The following is a 22,118-nucleotide window of genomic DNA, read 5'->3' on the forward strand; positions in this document are numbered from 1 at the left end:
AGGCTGCTCTTCTGGGGCTGCGTGACACAAAAGAACCTGCTGGTTCGACAGGGGGGGTAAAAAAGCCAACAGTTAAGCAAGAAGAATAAGTCGGAGTATAAAGGTATAAAGGCAGAGAGGGTGGAGTCCACTGCTGTATTTTGCTGGCAGGGAAAGTAATCATTATGTTTGTGCCAAGATGCTTTCAGCACGGAGCCTCTGAGATTTCCCTCATCATCTGGGACAACGCCCTTAATGTTAACACGTAATGTACTCTGCATGCGTGTGCAAGGCTGTTAGTCTCTTCATTGTTAACATACATTATGAATCACCAAGAAATATGTGAATCTATTCTCTTCTGCTGTGGTCTTTGTACTCGTTCCAAGTATAAGACTTAAAGTTCATGGTGGAACAAGCAGCTACAGATCAAACAGTCAACTACATTTCACATATATAAATAAATACAACAATGAAATGTTATAATATGAGCATTTTGTAATTGGCCAGTCTACAACTGTCGGATGGTCCAGACGTTGATGGCCCCCGGAGGAATCCCACTGACTCCAGTTAGATATCACAACATCTACTGGGTGGATTCGCACAAAATTTACATTTATGGTTCCCAGACGATGAATACTAATGACTTCCTCTAGCGCCACAGTGAGGCTGAAATGTCTCGGCCACCATTCGATTTTAAAGTATGAAAAAAAATAGATCAGTGTTTCAGAAGTGAACGGGCACTGAAGTTGGCAGCAGCTGTGCTACAGGCTGTCTCCTGCAGGTACCCAGATGACTCACCTGTTTATCTACAATCAGTTGCTTTTCCATTTGCTGTTCAGGTTCTTTGGCCTCAGCCTCCTGAGCGTTTACCTGGGGGCCAGGTGAAGCTGGCTGCACAGCTCACAGCTCATTCCACAGTCGCAGCAGTAAAACTCCTGTTAAAACTTGTCTGACTGATTCTGCAGCACTGCCTGCAATCCTTTCTGAGGAGTTAAATATCCCTCTGGGGATCCGGCGCTGAAGAACGTACAGACTTTGGTGTGGATTGAATAGTCGATACGAAAGTCAAAAACCTGCATCTTCTTAAAGCTGTTATATCTGCAAGTTGTTGATGCACGTACCTGCTCCGATAACATGTCATTAAAAGATAAACAAGGGGAAACATTCACAGTACGTCACTTGCTGCATACAGTAGGTATTCTACCCATCCCACTCTACTGATGGTCGCTGCTTAACACATGCACACATGTTAAGCAGCGACCATAAGTAGCTATGTGTTAAGTTTTAAGCAGACTTTGAATCAGTGGTTGTTTTCATCACCTCTCTCTTTAATGTGAATATATTCAAGAGGATGTGAAACAACAGCTGAGCAGCAGTAACTCAGATACAGCATGGCATTGCATTACAGTACATTTTAACAAATAACCTTGTATCTGATCCACGTGGTGTTATATCAGTTGCTATGGTGACGGGGGAGAGAGGGGTAACATGACATTTGAAGTTCAGTACATCACCGACATCCTGCCCTTTCAATTCTTTATTTTTTTATAGCTCTCAGGTGGAGTGGCGCCCTGTGACATGAGCAGGTACTGTAACATCAATGTGTTTTAAAATCAGTTTCCTTGATTGCACCCACGCTTTTTCAATAAGCCAACGCTTCCACCTTTCACAGCCAAGAGTGAAAATATGCTCAGTCCACGCAGGTGTTTCTAGGCCTGAGTAGTACGCCTCCTCTCAGGTCTGTAACAGCAGACAGAACCGGGACAACAAGATCTCTCAGTTGTCTCAGTCAAAGTGCATTCAAGGTGAGGATTGTTTTGATTACAGAGCGCCGCGTGAACCGCTTCGACGTCTCTTTTCAGCGTGGCTGGACCGGTATCACTGTGTATAGGCGTTGTTTTAACCGCTTACATTTGTGACAAAGTGTTGCAGACAAAAGCTGCCTGCACATCGTGCCGTGCCCAGAAGACATTTGAGAAGATGGAAAAGGGAAACCAGCCAACATAGCTGTCAAAACACCCCACAGAGCCTGCAGACTGTGGCTCAGGCTCCACGGTTTGAGCTGCTTGGACAAGACCCATCAAAACCACAAAGTCTATACTGTATTATGATGTCAAAGCAACCTGTCTGTAGCGGTTGTACTGCACAGGCAGCACAAAAACATCTTAAGTAAGTCGCGGCTCTGTCTGTCTACACTGGCTGCGCTTTAGCCGCACAGTCGGACATGTTTATGTTCTCAGAAATGTACACGGCCTCAAGAAACCCCATCATCCACGATCGCCGCTGTTTGCAAGTTAATTGACCTGTGGACAGACGCAGTATGAAAATATCTCTTGGGATAGGAGAGATGTCAGTCAGACAGTTGGAAACTTCCTTTCATGAAGTGATGTGTCTTCTGTCCTCTTAGACTGGAGTTTTCTGTCTGAGAGCGGACTGATCTCTAAAGTGTCCGTACAACAGAGTCTACTAAAGTCAGTCAGTAGACTCATCTGCTTCCCTTTTTGGTGACATGAAACTCTTCTTCGTGCAGCACCCTCTCCTTCCCTGCTGCTCTTGTCTACATGCATGCAGCATCACCTTGTTAGTTCAGAGAATTCACACAATATAAATGTGTTGTTTAGCATTAAAAACTCCTTGTTGTTTAACATGCATGTGATGAAGTAATTAACAAATCTGTGCAGAAGTAATGAAAATGTTTCCAGAAGTAGCCCATCGATGCATTAACCCTTAGTGCCTGAATGACACGGCATCTGATACAAATTGCTCTCCTTTTCCTCAAAGTCATAATTCAGTCGATTCTAAACACAGACATCGTACTAATACTATTTGATTCAGAGTGAGTTACACCTCTGAGGGGATATTAATATCTCTATTGTGGATAAACGTCCATAAATCTGCTTAAATACAGAAAAAAGACGCTCCTCATAAGTAACAGATCTTTCTAACAATCATGACTTTAATCCACTGACACGTCCAACAGTGCAAACAGGTCCTGCTCATGACTAATTCTGCATTATGTTTCATGGTCCAAACTCACCAAAATGTTAATTAATATGAGCTAAAAGAAATGGGGATCAAGGTGGTTTAAGTTACGTTTGAATCCACGTCTTGTCAGTGAATCTGCAGGCGGTTTGAAACTGGTCTGGACCCCTGTGGGGCACTAAGTTGTTCTAAAGTTCACTGAGTCACACACACACACACACACACACACACACAGTTTGTGGTGTTGACGAGGGTTGTCGTTAGCGATTGCACAAGCGCAGTTATTGTACTAAACCTAGATTTGGTTGCTGATAGCTGATGCAACACACGTTAACTGTATCTGTCCAGTTACACAGTGTGTCCATAAACTATACACCAACATCTAAAGATCAAATTAAGACTCAGCTTAGTGCCGACCAGTGATCCTCTGTGAGCGAGGCAACACTTCCTTCACTGGACTCTGCGGGCAGCTTTTGTGGCCAAACAGAAACAGGAATGTGACATCGTTATGCAGCTTGCCAAAACAGCAAAGTATTGTTCCTTATTGCGTTAATATGGTGTGCGTCTGTCTCCTCCTCAATCTGTTTGAATCCAACGACTGACGCTGTGTGTGTTAATGATTGGCCCGATCACGACTGCATGAAGCCAATAAACCCATTTAGAGCAAACGGCAAAGAGCCATTCAGAGCCAACACACACATACACAATATGTTTTTATGACTTTGTTCATGCACTTTATTAAGTTTTTTATTTATTAACTTTAGTCTGATCTCAGTGTTCTCCCTCTGAATTTAAAACACAGGATCCTGTGCAGACCTAGTTTTCCGTAACCTTTTACTTTTTTACTTTTTTAAAGAGAGTAATTCACATTTTAAACGAGCTACTTATTGCTACTAACTTGGACTTGGACTCAAGCTGGTGTTTACACGTGTGACTTTACCTCTGCTGACCCGCTGCATCTTCTACCTGAGTGGGCTGTTTCAGGCTCTTGTTCCTCGCTGGTGGGATTCCTTCAGGTGTCCTCCCATCATCTGTTCCAGAGCTCCCTCCTGTGGAGGACATCCCAACTTGCAAGTGTATTGTACTCCAAAAGATGATCTGCTTCCTGTGTGATGTCTGAGTAATAATTCTTGAGTCTTCTCACCATCAGCGCAATCATCAGGTCAATTTCTTAATTTGTACAATAATTGATGCTATGCTAATTAGCAAATGTTAGCATGCTAACACAAGATTACATCTGCCTGCTGTCTCGCGTTCCTGGATTTTATTTCTGTCCAACAGAAATAAAAAACATAAAAACCAAATCTCATTCACATTCTGAAACAAAATATTTCTGCTTATATTCATTTTCTCAGGACTTAAATTTCATTATCATTTGACTTTTGACCTCTTCAATAACACAGATGAACCAACGGATTCTGCAAAATATAATAAACAACACAGAGACACCAGGCATTAAATTGCACCAAAAACATGTTTTATTCTATAAAAGAAGAAGGGAGGAAGGGGGAAATAATCACAACTGTACAGGGAGAAACTGACTTTTAAACACCATGAGTCACAGTATCAAAAAGCTCACGTTTTCCTCACTGATCTTTACACATTTGTTCTGTACAAATACAAAAAAAAGAAAAAAAAATATTATTAATAATTGTATTATTATAATGATAACTGCATTGCACTGAGTAAATATAGTACTGGCCCATAAGTTACTGCATTCAATAGAAAATACCTAAAATTTCTGATCTGCAGAGGAAGTGATTGGTGGTGAGTCGAGGCACTCGCACACAGACGGACACAGTCAGCGACGTCACCCTCAGACATGAACTCTATCCTGTCAAGGTCTCAGTGGGGATAAAATTCTTTTAAAATGTTTCACAGCCCGTTCACTGGTGAACATTCCTGCTTTATACATGAACAGAAGATTTAGAAGAATACCGAAGGGAAAACAAGCTCGCACAAACCGCAAAAAACCAACAGGAAGCAGGAAAAACACGAACACATGCATCAGTCTCCCTGCAACAACTGCAACACAGCGATGAGACTTTGTCTGGGTCGTCGTCAACAGAACTGCCTGTCCTCAGCGTGACACTGGAGGTTTTAGTGTGTGTATAAAAGATCAATTTTGCTGCTATGATGGTCACCAGCAATGTGCTTGTAAAGCGATGGGTCAATATCATTTTCAGATACATAATGACACATACATGTGCTTCGTGGGGTAAAAGGTCCTAGAAATAAAGGGGCTTGGGATCCATCTAAGTAAATACAAACATTTTGAAGGGCTGCTTCATCCGTATTGAATCCGTAGCTTAAGTTTTAGCATGTAGCACCTGAGCGAATTATCAGCCAATTACACATGAATTACACATTTTGGTTTCTGTGCTAAAATTTTACTCCTTCAATACATTATATTAAAATACGTTAGCATATTCTAATTGTCTATTTTGTATCTGGGCAAACTTTGCTGCAATAAAATGGATTTCTGTAGGCGCCTATAGGTTGTTTCCTGTTACTTTTAACAAAACAAGGTGTGTAACAGGTTGGAGATCAAATCCATGCCCGAAACAACCAAAAACATCTATATTTTTCAGCCCTGTCTGACCTGAAGCTCGAGTGTAAAAAAAACGTTTTCTGACCCAAACTAACTAAATCTCACATTTCACGGGCTGTTTTCTTTTTTTGTGATATTTTAAATAAGGTCCAGTGAAGAAATATAAAGCTCTGTTAGAATAATAAATGGATCCCTAATTAATCATTTTCAATGTGGGTTTTTTTTTTCCTCAGGTCATCAATGTTAAGGGAAACCCGCCGTCTCACACACACCGACATGCTCACCAACGTCACTATAAGAAAACAAGAAGGCTACTCTCCATGCAACAAGTGTGCACAACACAAGTGGGACCAATTTTTTTTTTTTAAGAAACTACGAAACAAATGTATTAGATTTGAAAAGAAAGAAGAACACATGATGAAACACATCATCAAACCAACAGAGAAGGAAGAAGGAAAAAAAAAAGATTTTTTCACATTATCTAGTCAGTGTTAAAAATAGAAATTCACCCGTTACATTTACTCTGCACTTTTTGATTATATACATTTATGTACATGGATTTATCTTAATTATTTGTCATTGTCCTTAATGTCTTTATCAACAGTTTACAAAAGAAAGAAAAATTGCAATCAAATGCATATACTCTTCTAGAAAGATGTGCTTAGTAACTATGTTTTTTTTTTTTAGTTGAAGCAGAAGGGGATGTTAAGAGAAATGGGAACATTGCTCTGCACGGCGAAAAAGAAAATCCTTCTAAACAAGAGACTGAATGTGGTTCAGATTCTTAATGTTTATTTTTTTGATATGACTGACAATATCCTTCATCAAGTCGGATCAAAACCCACGACCAGATTCAGTGACTTTGCAAAGATGTATATTTGTTTTGCAGCGTGCAGACCAAACAACAATCCGCCCTGTTCACGACATGCACTCAGCTCACAGGAAGCCTGCACGTCCATCTCGGTTATCATACGATGAAAAGTCAGATGTGTAACATTTTGCTCTCGCTTACTAGCTTTTGAAATGACAACAACAACAGTGGCTCCGAATGGCAAACGAGAACAGCGTCGCAAAGCAAAATGTGTCTTGCCTTTTTGTTTGTAAAGGGACGCGTCAGGATTGTGAAAAGCGTGTGCCATCGATCACACACTCAGCCCCTCGCTTAAGACTTCACTACGCAAGTTTCTGAGTTCTGAAAGCAGTTTCAGGGGCGGCTTTGTTCAGTGATGGACAACACGGGCTTCTACGCATCCCGAACTCCCTTTAAGGTTCTTCTTACAACCTATGTGAGCTGCGTATCAGCAGTACAACTACCAGCTAATGCTCTACTACTGAGTTCAGAACAGCGCTTGGAGCGAGGTCTGCGTTATGTTGCATAATCAAGTTCAGTCCAGAGTAGGAGCTGAAAAAACAGCCCACTTAAGACATGGACACCGTGGGTTAGAGGGCAGGGTTAGGGGCTCGATCCTGTTCCAACTGTCTAAATCTGTTAAAAATGTACTGATTTAGATTTGGACTTCAGCGCAGACATCAGGGGAGCTACGTCAGGAAGGTTTCAGACAACAAAACAAGAAGTTATTGGGAGTTGAATCAGTTGAAAGAGAATTGAGCCCGACCCTGTTAGAAATGCTAGTGAGGAGAGCGCTTAGTTTCCCTATGGTTTAAATCGCAGGCACTACGGACCCTGACGGCCCGACACAGTGCCTGGTTTCTCCCAGAACCACTGACAGACGGCCTGGCCACTGTGATTTTACTTGTCCTGCTGCTCCATGGGTGTTGTAAGGCCATGAAACCAGTGCAAGTGGCGTTTACATTGTTGGGTGTTTAGGCATGATCACTATAAGTGGCTGACGGGAGGCGTTTTCGGTGCTTTCTGTTGTTAAAAAATTTGGAAAATGAGACTGTCACTGCTACAACTTCTCAAAATGAAGACCACATTTTCCATAATCAAGACAATAATGTCCTTTCCTTAACTTCTGCTATCATCACAAATTCTAAAAGCTTTGGATCTGCTTGCTCTGGAGCGCCCTCTTCATTATTAGTAAGTAATCCAGCAGATTTCCTGCCATTGCTGTCCCGGTGGCTCACAATGTGAAATACTGAGCAGAAGCCTGCAAAGACTGACAGGCTTCCCAGCAACAGTCTCGTCTGTTTACAAGGACATTTAGTCTCAGAATTAAAATTAAAACTTTAAAAGTTCCACACGTAGCACCTTTAACTTCTAAAACACAAGGACAGAAATCAATGAGAAAAACAAGCCAACGCTGCAAAGATCAGGTAAAAACTGTTACGTCTTCATGAATGGAGACTCACAGCTGATCTCTGGCCAGACGTCCTCCATCAGTGGTTCTGGTTTCGCCCTTACAGATTGACTTCGGTTATTAAGGCTCAACGGGCAAGAGGTAAAAGAACAACAAGTGCCCGGAACACACACTCGTAAAAATCTTAAATTCTGATTATGTGTTTGTCTCAAAACATGCACACTCACACACACACACACACACACACAAACAACACACGCAAAAAACACACACTCTGAAAAGCTCCCCTATTCCCTGCGCGAGAGTTTTACTTGTAATCTCAAACTATTTGTATCTCCTCAGTCTTTTTCACAGCCTCAGAACGCAACAAAAGGATCTGAAATCATTTTAAAAAAACGGTGCCGTTCTGTTAAGAGCGCCTGGCAAAGAAGGAGAAGAAAAAAAAAAGAGAGACAGAACTGAAGGCCTTATTTCATAAAACGACAGCAACAACGACGCATTAAAAAGCAAATACTGTTATCGAAGAAGAATCACAAGGGTGTGTGCTGGGGGAGAACACGCAAACGACAATAATGTGATTGATACAATGAAAACAAATGAATCTTTATAAAGTTCACAGTCTTGTAGCTCCCTGTACCAGGGGAGGGGGGGGGGGGGCTGCAGGGTGATGGGGGGGGGGACAAAATACCTTATAACTACCTTTATATCTAAGCCTCAGACAGATGTTTGCCAAAGAGGAAATGTATGTTTGACGTCACTCCAGCTGCTCACGACAGACACACACTCATACACTGATATGCACAGAGGAGGGAAGCCTCGACTTCTTTCGTGATCCTTTACAGTTTAGGAAATCATTTATCCAAATATTGTGACCACAAATTGGTATAATTTCCAAACAGTACCAAGAACTTAGAGTCCCTTTTGCACATTTCCGCTGCATCTGGAAAACTCTGAGGATTCGGCAAATAAGTCCAATTCGTAGTTGACTGACTGTGACTTTTGACTGGACTTCGCAAAGGTGTTTTATGGTTATTTATTTCTGCTACATAGTAGATAGAGAGCACTTCCCGAATAACAGGGACCTTTTCTGGGCTCAGGAATTACGTGCCGAGGATCGGAGCTGGGAATTTAATTTTAACCAACTGAAATGTGTCCTTAGCACCGATTGAGTACCAAACCTTTGTAGTCTCATTCGCTAATTCTTTGATCAGATCAACAATGTTGCCATGGTTCCTCGGGTCAAAATGGTAAAGTTAAAAAGAAAGGTAAAGGACATGAGTCCCTCCAAAGGACCCTGGGAAAAGTTCCTGCGGTGGAGAAAGGGGACTATTTGTCACCAAAACTCCATTAAATATGAAGTTTTGGAGTCACATAACTTCCCAACTCTGGATATGTACAGAAATGATAATGTGAAAAAGAAAAAGGCAGCTGAAGTGACGTCCCGCTTCAGATTCCCTTTCTGTTCGAGTTCAAAGACAATACGCACGTCCCTCCTCCTGTTGTCCCCTCCTCTTCCTCCTCTCCTGTGGATGGATGGATGCATGTGATGGATGGATGGATGGATGAACGTCCCTGCTGACGGATGTCCTTCAGTCCATCCTTCTCTTTCTTGCGTGACGGGTGGTGTTGTGTCGGGAGGGGACTATTTTGGGGTGGGAGGGCTGTTGGGGTGGACGGTGATGATGATGATGATGATGATGTGTTGAAACACACGCAGTACAAATCCCCTAACCTCCACTGCGCACACACACAACCGCACAGACACATTCCTGATATTCCTGTGAGTTCAAGATGAAGAGGAGGAGGAGGAGGAGGAGGAGGAGGAAGGAGGTACAGTGCCTTTTTTTATCTGCTGATGTGGGGGGGGGGCAGAGGTGAGAATGGAAACAGGAAGTAGCAGAGGTTCATGTGGGGTGGGGGGCACTGGTACAAGATGTGCTGTGAGGGACTCTGAGATGTCGAGGGGTAGGAGGCTGATGGGGAGCTGTGGGTGTTCGGGGGAGGAAGGGGGTCAGAGTTCACATCATGACGTGGCGGCGGCGGTGCAGGGAGAGGTGGTCGGACCGGGAGAAGGAGCGGTCGCACTCGGTGCAGCGGAAAGGTTTGATCCCCGTGTGCTTGCGGAAGTGTCGAGTCAGCTCGTCGGAGCGGGCGAAGCGCCAGGTGCAGCCCTCCCAGGTGCAGTGGTAGGGCTTCTCTCCTGGGGGGGGGGGGGGGGGGGGGCAGGAGACGAGGACAAGAGTTAGGGGGAGGAAGAGGAACGTTGGGATACTGGTGGAAACTAAATGTTTCGCAATGTTATCCTGCTTCGGTTTGTACTACTGTTGTATCTACTACATTTCCCAGAATTCCCAACTCAGCTCAGTAGGTCTCTCTGCCTCTTTTTTTCACTGTGTCATTATTGAATGTATATGTATGAATGTATATACTACTGCTACACAAACCGCTCAGTAAAATGTGATGTTTTTATGAACTTTTAGGAGCCAAACACTGACTTTCTTCTCCTCTTCCAGTCTGTGCAAACATTCTTCTGCGTTACCAAAAAAATCACCTCAATGCAATGAACCAATCACATCTTAGGGCGTTTTAATTTTTATTTGTTTAAGTGACCTTTCAGTTTTTGAATGAGGACTGGGGAGGGTTAAATTGTTGGGAAACCTGAAAAAGAAAACTATTCACTCTCTGTGTTTGATGGTCAGTGAACAGCGATGTTTTCATTTTAGGGTGAACTGCTCCTTTAAACCTGGACAGATTTTGTTGCGTTTGTTTTGCTCACCTGTGTGTATCCTCCTGTGGGCTTTGAGGTGGGAACTCTTGGTGTACACTTTTTTACAGCCTTCATAGTCACACATGTGGATCCGCCTCCTCTTGATGTCCGGCGAATCTGGATCGACGGGCTCTAAGTCCATCACCGACCTGAGGAAGGAAGGAAGGAAGGAAGGAAGGAAGGAAGGAAGGAAGGAAGGAGTGAGTGATGCGGATCAAGACACTGAAGGAGGACACTAACTTTCTGAGAGAATTACTATTCAAACTGTCAATGTTTGAGTTCATTTAGTTAATTAAAATGAATTGCACTTCTTTCCTGCCGTGGGCCATCACTGTGTCATTGTACTCCATATTACGTTAAGATGGACGCGACATCATAAAATCTGAACCAGTTTTTCATTTTATGACCTGTAGTACTACATTCACGAGACACCTCTCATCAGGTTCAGGTGCTTTTGAGAGTGCTATCAGGGCCACCAGGGGGCGTCAGAGAGTCACATGACACACTGCACAACAGCTTCAGCCTCAGTGAAGATCTCTCTCCTCCTTCTTATCTTCTCACTCTTCCATTTTTTATGCCCCTTTTTCCTTCCAACAAAAGAGAGGATCTGACAAACTAAACGCTCATTCTCTCCCCCCCTCTCGCCCTCCTCCCTCTTAGACCAAACTCATATTCTGATGTCAACGACCCGTCTGTCTGTACTCTGATACTCTGATTTTATCAGATTTTTTTATATTCATTTGATGATCAGGATGTAAATAAAGTTGATTTGAAGAAGAAAAAAATCTTCCATTTATAAAGGAGGTGTGACGGCAAACTGAATTACGAAACCATGTTAACACTCCTGTTCTGGGACGGGACAGGCCTGCCCAGCAACACACACACACACACACACACACACACACTCACACACACTCACACACACAAACAATCTTCCTCACAAAAAACACAAACACACTTGTTCACTTTGTTTCTATTAAACATTTTCTCTCTTTCTTTCAGTGTCCCTCACACACACACACACACACACACACACACACACACACACACAGATTACAGCAGTAAGCCAACCGTTGACGTCCACACCCAGAGTTTCAGTTACAGTCAGGAGGCCTCACCCACTGGGTGTGGCAGGAGCTCTGTCCTGATTTACTAATAAACACACTGGACAGACACACACACAAACACACAAACACATATTATAAGAGCCTTCAGTTGCACACTAACCTGCAGCCCTTACAAGTAACAACCTTTTATGTGTCCACACTTTCCTGGAGAGGACCAAATGTCCTACGTTATGAAGTGTGTACTGAGCATGCACACACACACACACACACACTTGTCTCCCTGTGATGCAGCCAGGGTGTCTCCAGTGTGTTCGGCTGTACAGAGGGTTATATAAGGTTATATAAGTGTCCAGTCACAGCAGCGCTGCAATAATGTAATTAGTCAGGCGGCTGCAAGGGAGGGAGGTGATCCACAGAAAGACTTCATTTCCCAGAAGCCCTGCTGCGTATTAGTGTCTCTCTCCCTGCCGCCTCGTATCATGGACTTTACACTGAGATTACATCACGCATGGTTTATGATATTTACTGTATGTCCTGTCAACCGTTTTATTGGTGTCTGATTTATAATGGATGTCATCGGAGAAGCATGAACCATCGTCGGACTAGTTCGACATTTTTGTCACTTTATTTCCGAGCGAGATGAGAAATTTGATATCACTCTCATGTCTGTGCGTTATGTACGGAGCTGGAGTCTGGATGCGGTTAGCTTAGCTTAGCATAAAGACTGGAAACAGAGGGAAGCAGCTAGCCTGGCTCCCTCCAAAATACACCTACTGCCCATGTGTGGAACTGCATATAAATTGTAATAAAGGAAATCAGCCTAATTTGTTTCACTGACATAAACTGGACTGATCAACTGAATATCTTTTCGTCAAACACATAAAAAAGTGAACTCAGTTTGGAGACAAGGGTAGTTTGTCAAATGTTCAAACTGAAGTTGCTGCCCAGTAAATGTACAAATCTACTCAGATCGGTGCGGATCTACAACCTGCTATACATTCGCATTTCCTTCCTCCGCAGTTGCAGCAATCTGGACTGCATCACCTACATGCTAATGCTCACCAGTGTGTCCCATATTTAACTCATGTATATAAACTCATGCAGGTGCAGGTGGACTCACCCGGCGTCCAGGCTCTGGGCACTGAGGGAGGCCGATCCAGACTCTGTACCGCTCTCTGCGTCGCTGTCACTCTGATACTCCACCGGAGACGTTGAACCCGGTTTAATACGAACTGCAGAGAGGACGGGGGGGGGGGGGGGGGGGGTTGAGGAAGGGTGATGGAGAGCGTGAGTGGCCCAGAGAAAGAGATGAATCAGTGAATGAAATTAGGAAATTGAAGAAGCAGAACAGACAGGGAGAGAACAGAGGAAGAAGAGGAGGGGTGATAAAACACAGAAGAGAACAGCAGGGGGTTAATAACTTCTTAACAGTGATGCCTGGATTCCAGCAATTTAGCATGACAAAGACTTGCTCTAGTGTGTGTGTGTGTGTGTGTGTGTGTGTGTGTGTGTTTAGGTATGGTAAACTAGGCTGCAGAATTGATGGGTCAAATTTGTGGCCAAACCCCATGCTGGATTTCTCTGCACGTCTCCTCGTTTCTACATCTTTCACAAATTCTGACCATGTTTTAGTTTTCACTCTCTGTTAACAGGAAAAGGTCTCGTGAAACCAGTCTTTCTTTCTGTCTCTCCCATGTCAACAACCTTTTACAATGTCATAGCAGGAGGAAGACAATGTGAACAGATGCTAATGAAAAATATTCCGTAGAAGTCAAAGACAATGCTAATTAGCAATTAACGGAAAAGACAAATCTCTCGAGGCTATCAGAAGCCTCCGCTGGCTGTCAAGTTTCGGCAAGCTGTTAGAAATACTTTTCACCACCTCTAAGCTGTGGTCTTGTTTTTAATTGTCCGCAAGCTATTTTCTGTTGAGAGCTGGATATTTCAGCTGGAACACGACCTGTTGTCTCCGGTAGAAGTCCGCTATCAGTGATGATATTTAAAGTTTTATACAAACAATCAAATGAAAACACGTATGTGACAGAGGTCACTCATAGTGACGCTAACTATCAGCTCTCTCTCTCTCTCTCTCTCTCTCGTCCTCCATCACTCTCTCTCTCTTTTTCCCTTAAATTCACAATTTGACTGCTGCTCATCAGAAACAATATCACCAAAGCCGACAACACAACATGAGCAAACACAACAATTTATCCGTAAAGATAAAAAACATAATGAATGAAAACAAAAGTGCAAATTACTGGTGACCCCCCTTCCTCCCTCCTCCCCTCCTCTATTTGCAGGAATGTGGCAGCCATACTGTTCAAAGTCCACCCAGCCTGGAGAGAGCGGGGAGGGGTGGGGCGGCTGGAAGGGTGACGCAAGGAATTTGGGTGGAATATCTGTGTGTGTGTGTGTGTGTGTGTGTGTGTTGGTATGGAGAGGGTCACACACCAAAAGACGTGTTCTTTGTCTCTGGAGACAATTAAGCCACCCCCACCCCTCCGCCATAGCAGCCTTCCTTTTTCAAAGGCAAAACGACCCATCTCCTCTGCTCTCGACCCCTGCACCCTCTCCTCCTCATCCTTCCTCACCCCTGCAGCATACTCCCCCCCCCCCCCCCCCCCCCCCCCCCACCTCACCCACCCATGTCTCACTCCCTTCCTCCATCTGCGTCTACCTATCCAGCCCTCTTTCTCCTCTTCCTCCCACACACCACCACAGCACATGAACAGCGAATGACAGCTGCCTCCTGCTTGTTCGCTTTGCAGGTACAGGAAGACAATATCAAAGTTCCCATCTCCTTCTCTCCCTCCCTCCCTCACTCCCCTCGTCTGGCTCACATCTTCACTCTTTGTTTCTGTTTCTCTTTTCAGTGTTGTACAGCACTCCTGGGCTATGAAAGGCAGCATCCAAACAGGATTTCAACGTGGGCTATGAGGACGGGCGGCTCCTTCGCTGACAACTGAGCCTTCAGAGTCCACCCGGCCCTGCTCGCAAGATTAGATGATATTAGATTACATTAGTTTTGGAGACACTTGAACGATCCCTCTGAGGAGACGGTGCTAACTGTAAGCTACTGTATGAGTGAGATCATGCTGTTCTTGACACATCTGGTTTCCTTTTGATATAAAGGATAAAGACCGGCCAGTAAATATGATACTGACACCGCTTTTGAAAGTTTACTACAAGTTGAGTCGTAGTTTCATAATTTAACTCGTCATTCCTTTCATTGTAGTTCCCCAAGTTCATTTTTGAGTTCTGGGAACACAGCAATATTACTAAAAAGAAATCAGGCGTGGCAGGAAACAAGTTTTAATCAAACCCCCAGCCCAGTTAGCCAACGTACTTGAAAGAGAAAACAAAGGCAAACAATAAAATTAGAACCCAAATGTCCCTTTTTAAACATCCATCACAGTTAACAGACCAACTTCCTGCTAACTATCAACATTTTAGGTGCATTCACTTCAAGCTTTACCCCCAAATAAAGTGGTTTAGATAATCTGTTCAAACTGCTGGCTTGTTCACAACCTGCCTGTTTCTTGCCCCGATGGGCTGCAGTGATGTTGTCATCACATCAATTGAAAATGATGATCAAATCTACAAAATAAGGCCCAAGTTGCATCTCCTCAAGCATTGACGTAGAAGTCCAGACCCAACATACAGTAAATTAGCATTTTGTCAAATAAAGATATTGCTCTTTTACTTGGATTACTGTTGTGTGCACAGTGACGTGAACAGTGCGAGAGCATCTTCAGGCCAGTTTGTGTGCGCTGGAGATCCTTCCAGACGTTTCCGAGAGTCACTGCCTCCCTCGTTTACATTCCTGAGTCGAGGCCACGCTGGTTTGGATTAGAAACCAAGGTGAACTACGCTGACTTCACGGAGGGACTTTACTGCAGTTTGTCAAAGGGGTGGAGGCCTGTTTTGCCAGCTTGCCTGAGCAAACGTGGAGCTTCCCCTCGTGTTTACTCAGGGATGGATTACGCCTCCTTTAACCTCTCCGCTCGACGTTTAACGCGAATCGACCGGATTGCATTTAAGGCACTCCTGACATGACGACAGCAGGACAAACTCTGACGTTAGAGAGTGCTTCCATATAAAGACTTCCCCACTTCTTCGGTAGTGATCACCTTTTCACACACTGATTAATCTTACTGTCCGAGAAAGTCGGGACGTTTGAGGAGCAGAACTTGTTTGAATACGTGCTCAGTTAAAAAATGACAGACTAGTAATTATTATTATTAGTTACTCAGCAACCTTCTGTTCATCTACCTACTCAGAAAAATACTGATTTATGACACATGTAGAGACTTTCCTTTACAAAATATTAGAGGATGGAAGCAGCTGTTACCAAAATGCATGACAGATGCATTTCAGTCAGCAACATTTTTCTACAACATCTTTCTTTCCACGAGTTTCCTCATTTAAGAGGGAATATCAATCATCTGGCACATATGGAGAGCTTCCAGCACGATAAAGATAGACAGGCAGACAGGCGGCAAGTCTAACATACCACTAACCACGAACACACACCATCTCCCTCGAGAGACACACTGTGCTCCTCCGAGACCGAGAGCTCCCCGTAAATGACAGTGTGGGCAAGAGTGACAGAACCATGTTAGAACAATGGCGGGTGTGACAGTCAGAGCTGGAAAGATAAAACGAAGAGCAGAGGAGAGGTCTAGTAATCTAACAACCATCTCAAACTGCCTTCCTTTTCCTAACTGCTAATTTCAGACAACCACCCCCAGTGCTGTGCACCGTCCCGACATCCTGATTCAACATGATACAAATGACATTAAAAGGAAGAAAGATGCTCGAAAATGCTGTTTCATTGTGACTCAAAACACCTTCCGACCCAGAGTTTGATGATATGATTGGTGCTAAACTGAGGCAACAGCACACAACAGCATCGTAGCAGTAAAAGCAGAACTAGAAGAAAATCATGTGATGTGCATCAGTTGAGGCACCAGCACGTCAAGGACACCCCTTATATGTTATATATTATGTCTCATAAACTGTGAGGCTGACGTCATGCCCTGGATGCACGACTCCTTTGCATTTGTTTCTGTTGACTATTCACCTGAAGAGTCGACCTCTGCATCTTAATATATGTTTAAATATTATTTTTAAATAGCTGGAAGTGTGGCTCAGAGAAAGAGGCGCCATCACTTGACAAGAGAAGTCAAGGTTAAGAGGCCTACTGAGGGTGAAAATAGCTGGTGTTTGGATTTATATAGAAAGTAATGGAGGCTGTTTTGACACACAGTACACGGTCAGCATGGTTTGGACTTTTTGTGTTTTTTATTTGTGTTTTTAATCTATATTCTTGTGTGTTTTGGTGTGTTTCTTTGTACCACTCACCAGATCCTTCTGAGCGCCCATCACTGCCTATGAGCGGCACTGTAATGGCTGCCGTGGCGACGCCGTCAGTAGGCATGGTGGTGTAGACAACAGGCAGCGACTGCACCACCACAGGGATGGTCTGGAGCTGGCCCACCTTGCTGGGCATGCTGACCGAGGGGATTGTATGGATGACGTGAAGGATCTGCTGGCCCCCGGCGCCCTGAGTGGCCAAGATGGAGCCTGGAGAGAGGACCTAGAGGGGCAAGAGGAGGGGAATATGATCGGTCGCTATAACCCTCCTGTGTACACTATTCAACAGCTTCAATGGAGAAGGTGGGACTTTGTAGTTACCATGGAGCCTATCGATTGTAACCCAGAGGGGACTGGTGTGGCCGACAGGCTGGGCTGGGTCACGGCACCGCTGGGTGCAGGGTTGACTGTGGTGCTTGTTGTAGAGGCAGGGAGCGACGAGGAGCGGGGCTTGTTGAGCGACAGGTCAACAGGTTCGGTCTGGTCCTCGGCGGGGCACGGCTGGGGCGAAGAGGGCTCCGTCTTGCAAACTGGCGGCTCCGTCTTCACCTTCAGGTCTGTTGGCTGCGAGCAGTCGTGACCTACGTCTGCCTGCTGGAGAGGAGAGGAAAAGGAGAGAAGTTTAGAAAGCTGATTGTACAGGATAGAAAAGCCCCTAAAAGAGCATTAACACCATTATGCTCCTCTGAAATCCTTCAGCTGGTTGGTGACTCCTCACATCAGGGTGAGGCAGATCTTATTCCAGCTTTTACACACTGACTCCTGAACTTCGCAGAGTCAACTCAATCACATTTTCTATTCTGAAAGGACAGCAGAGGACTCATTTTATTGGCTAACCGATGCATTAATTAAACAGATGTAATCACAGTTAAGTGGAGCTTTCCAAAAAGAAATGCCAACGCGTGCAGCTTTATTGTTTGAAAAGCCAGCAGGAGAAACACAATCCAGCCAAACAGAAACCATTTCATTGTTTTTCTCTTGTGCAGTGAGACTGAGCTGGAGACACACCGCCAAGGGAAACACAGCAACAACTGTCTCTGCCTGGGACACAGTCACCTGGCTGTTACATGGCAATGGACATAATGCCAACACACATTCATACATATTATAGAGGTGCAAAGTAGGAGGAAGTTACTTCAGATGTCATGGGTTCCAAAGACGTCCCATTCATTTTACTTCAAGGCTTGGATCAACAAGAAACCCTCCTGGTTAAACAGTCAGAACCATCATGTTTAGGAAGCATCTGTTTAACTACAAGTCCCAGGGTGCATTTGAGCACAAAACATTCGGTCACAGAGTTACAGTTCTGCTGGATGTGCCGCTAACAGCCAGGGAAAGCTAAAGATTACATCTGATCCAATTTTCAGCGATTTCAAACTGCTCACGTTGAGATTCTGGGTCAACAGTGGATGAAATCAGCAACTATCGCACAATGTTTTGTTAACAATTGCAAAAACAAATCATTTGGAATTTGCCACAGCTCTGATTTGCCTCACTAACTGGACTTTTCTCTCCGTAACAACTGCTGCTGAAGCTCATGGGTGTCTTTTAGAGCATTTACAGTATTTAGAACCGTCAGCCACAACAAACTGGTGGAAAATGAGGGATGACATCACATCACATTGTTCAATCATTCATGAGACTCCTGCGTTTCTCTGTCCAGGAATATTGAAGGTAGAATTAAAAGTGTGGAACAACACTTCTAAAAGCAGCTCAACCCTAAACATCCTGCACATCTTTCAAGACGTGAACTCGTTTTTCAATCCATTAAGACCGACTGCGCTTGCTTTGAGGACCTGCTTCATCTTGGATCCATGCTTTCATGTAACTTGCATCAGGCTTCTTCGTGTTACGCTCTAGTTTTCTCCTCAGAGGAGCGGAGCACCCCATTCGCCTCTGCAGCCACCCAGGGCTCAGCTGCCATGTGGCTCGAAAGCACAGGGAACAATGGTGGCTGTGTGGGACATGGTGGGGGGGTGGAGGAGAAAGGGAGAGACAGAGAGAGGAGGGCTGGGCGGGCATAGAGAGAGACTGGTACCGACTAAGAGAGAGAGAGTGAAAAAAGAGGAAAAGTGAAAGAGGGAGCAGCAGCGAGCCTCCAGTCTAGGACTTGGCCTCCGTCCAGTTCAGCTGAGCGTAGCTTGGCTCTGGGTGAGGAGGAGAGGGTGGAGACTCCGCTACGCCCTTTTATCGGGTCACACAGTTCAGCTGGAGGCTGGGCTGTGTGACGGTGGAAGAAGGCACAAATATAAAAGGTTGGTAAACATCCTCCTGCAGTCCACCATCATCAGATATGCAAATAACCGTTTATCGAGCATAGCGGTGGTTTTGCATGTTTTAAAGAATTACACGTCACATTTAACACGTAGAATGATTTTTGGCATTCCAGGCAACCGTTTGAGTCTTTTCTTCAACCATGAAAAATGCTTGTGATAGATAATCTTAGTGAATAACTGACTGATTTTTAAATTCATACGTAATGCTGGTATGAGGAGGAACCATTTTCTCTCCTTAATCGTGTGTCCAAGAACACCCTGTATTGTGCTTCTAATGTGATGTTCATCCTCTCTATTTTAATTCATCTTTGATAACACATAACAAAAGACAAACACAGATAGAACCTGCACCAAACCTGGCTGAGGAAAGGAGGAATTTAAGGAGCTCTTAAGGGCAAATAGGAAAGGAAAGGAAAGAGGGAGCAACATGTAACAAACAAACACGAGTACAGACCCTGCACCAAACTTGGCTGAGGAAAGGAGGAATTTAAGGAGCTCTATAATAGGCGGAAAGGAGAGGAAAGGAGTGAAGGAAAGGAAAGCCAGCGAGAGGAGATGAGGGGGGAAAGAGGACGAAAAAGGGAGATCAGTAAGGAGAAGGAAGCAGAGCCAGAACATGATTATAGAGACAGCCCCCCCCCCCACAAAAAAAAACAAAAAAACAAACTGAAAAGAAAATGAAGTGTGAAAGTAGTGAGGGAGTGGATGAGGCAGAGGAGAGAGAAAGAGACGAGAGTGAAAGAGAGTGGGTGGGAAAGGCCTAGCGTTGCCATGGAAACTGGGAGCTATCAGCTGACTCCATGTTTTCCACTCGTTCCCCACCCACCACCAACTCCCTTCCCTTCCCCTCCCAGTCTGTTCATCTTTCCATCACTTCACCCCCACCTCTTCCTCTCTTTATTTTCTTTCTCACTCCCTCCGTCATGACCACACCCCTTTCACCTTTCTCTCCCACACCCCCGTCTCTCCCTCCAGCATCTCTCGCTCTTCACATCAACCACACCCTCGTTTCCTCTCACCTCACCCTCTCATCCCCTCGTTGGCTTCGTTCGATTCCACCCACTCACTCTTGTATTTCTCTATTCTCCTCCATTCCCTTCTGGGTTTTTTTCCTCCCCTCTCCTCTCCTCATTTCCTCTTTTCACGGTTGCTCAGATTAAACCCACAACTCTTTGCAAAATCCCCAGAAGAAGAGGCTGATCTCCACTAGAAAAAAAAAAGAAAAGAAAAGAAAAACCTCACTGGACTCCTGCAAGACAGAATGAGGAAGACAAAACGAGAGAAGATGGAAAGAGGGAAACTTTCTGAGATGAGGACAGAGTGATTAGCTTAAAAAGGAGGATGTACAGCAGCTCATTCATCCTGGGTTAACTTCACTCAATATCAATGGGTTGTTCTGGCCCCGTATTAATGTTAGTTTTATATTGCTGTTGTTTTTTTTACCCAAAGTAAAATATGGTTATTTTCACCTTTAAAAATGTCACATATATAAAACATGACTTTAAAAACTGCAGGTTAGGATACACATATTATTAACAAACTGTAACAAATAAATGACATTTAAGCTTTACCATACCATATTATAACAGTAAAATAACTAATAACACTAACACTGGGTCTAAACAACACACTGTCGGACAGCTAAAGTTAACCCAGTATTGCCTTGGTGATATATTGGCCCAAATATGGTTAATTTTGACCCAGTGATTTTCAGTGTTTACGTTTTGATTTCACCAAAGCAGAGAGGAAAAGCTGAGGCCATGTCCAGACTTTTGCTGTTCAAGTGTCAAAAGTCCGTCCAATCTGGTCCTCCACGTCAAAATGCCCCAAAAACAGAAGAACACTCAAATCGCGTCTGTTAGGAATACACAGACCACCTCAGCCAGCAGCTTTATGCTCTGAAGATGCAGTTGTCCTTGAAGTGGATATTAGTTCATAAAACAAGAAGTATATTTGAATGGCAATTACTCTGCAAGTTCAAAACTGTGAGCTTAAGAGATGTTTTGAGTCCCATTTTAAGTACCAAAGGTGATACAACCTCAGCAACATGTTGTCTTTATTAAGTAAATTACTAGTTACAGGCATTTCACCACAATTCAACACTGTCAGTTCAATGGTTAGGCAATTTGAATATATCAGCACACAGACCCTCTGTCTCCGTCTTGTTTGTTTCCACACAAAGGCAAGAAACCAAACTTCACTTGAACGCACATACCTAACCTTTCACTCTCCCTGAAGTGAAATTTATTTGCATTGTTTGTGAGGCACACGGCCATAAAATAACTGTCTCTGAAACCATCACAACAATCTGCCAGGGCTGGAACACCTTAAAACAATAAACTCAACGCGTCTGAATGCAACATGAAAAACCCCTCGCTGAGCCAGACGTGTTGCAGTGGAGTACTCCCGTTCTCCCCCCTGCTCTTCTCAGTTCAACTGCTCCACCATAAAATGGGTCACCCAGTCTTCGCCTTGCAGTTAATTCATGTGATCTCTAACTTGAATGGAAGCGGGTAGCAGCTGTGACTGCAGTGGTGACAAAGCCAGGCAGAGAGGAAGACATAATCTGTCCAGAGGACTTTAATCGTGCTGTACTCTACTACACTGGATCTCATGCAGACAAGGTAATGAGTGATTTACGGTAGCAACAGAGCTCTGCTATCACTGACCTTATGTGCCCACAGACGGCTATTTACATGGTACAGTATAATGTATAATTATGGCACAATATCCAGAGCATTCATCATTTCATCAGAGAGGAGCAGCCTTTTGATTTCATCCTTCTCCCAGTTTGGTCGCAGCCTCAGGCTGACCCAGGTCACTGCGTCACACAGCGGGTTTAGGTTTTCTTTTGTTAAG

The 22,118-nt window shown here is 44.1% G+C and overlaps 1 protein-coding gene across 1 annotated transcript in view; it reads right to left on the minus strand.

Moving 5' to 3' along the window:
- Positions 1 to 9,604: 9,604 nt before the first annotated feature.
- Positions 9,605 to 22,118, minus strand: part of klf8 (Kruppel like factor 8) — a 56,907-nt gene continuing 44,393 nt past the window's right edge. Inside the window, exons 3-7 of the mRNA XM_070917318.1 lie at positions 17,305 to 17,577; positions 16,972 to 17,206; positions 12,728 to 12,839; positions 10,550 to 10,689; positions 9,605 to 9,973 (exon numbers count right to left, since the gene is read on the minus strand). Coding sequence (XP_070773419.1) covers positions 9,792 to 9,973; positions 10,550 to 10,689; positions 12,728 to 12,839; positions 16,972 to 17,206; positions 17,305 to 17,577 — 942 coding nt within the window. The 3' untranslated portion in view covers positions 9,605 to 9,791. The remainder of the gene's footprint in view (positions 9,974 to 10,549; positions 10,690 to 12,727; positions 12,840 to 16,971; positions 17,207 to 17,304; positions 17,578 to 22,118) is intronic.

The sequence above is a fragment of the Enoplosus armatus genome, chromosome 13, assembly GCF_043641665.1.
Source record: "Enoplosus armatus isolate fEnoArm2 chromosome 13, fEnoArm2.hap1, whole genome shotgun sequence".
Classification (NCBI taxonomy): domain Eukaryota; kingdom Metazoa; phylum Chordata; class Actinopteri; order Centrarchiformes; family Enoplosidae; genus Enoplosus; species Enoplosus armatus.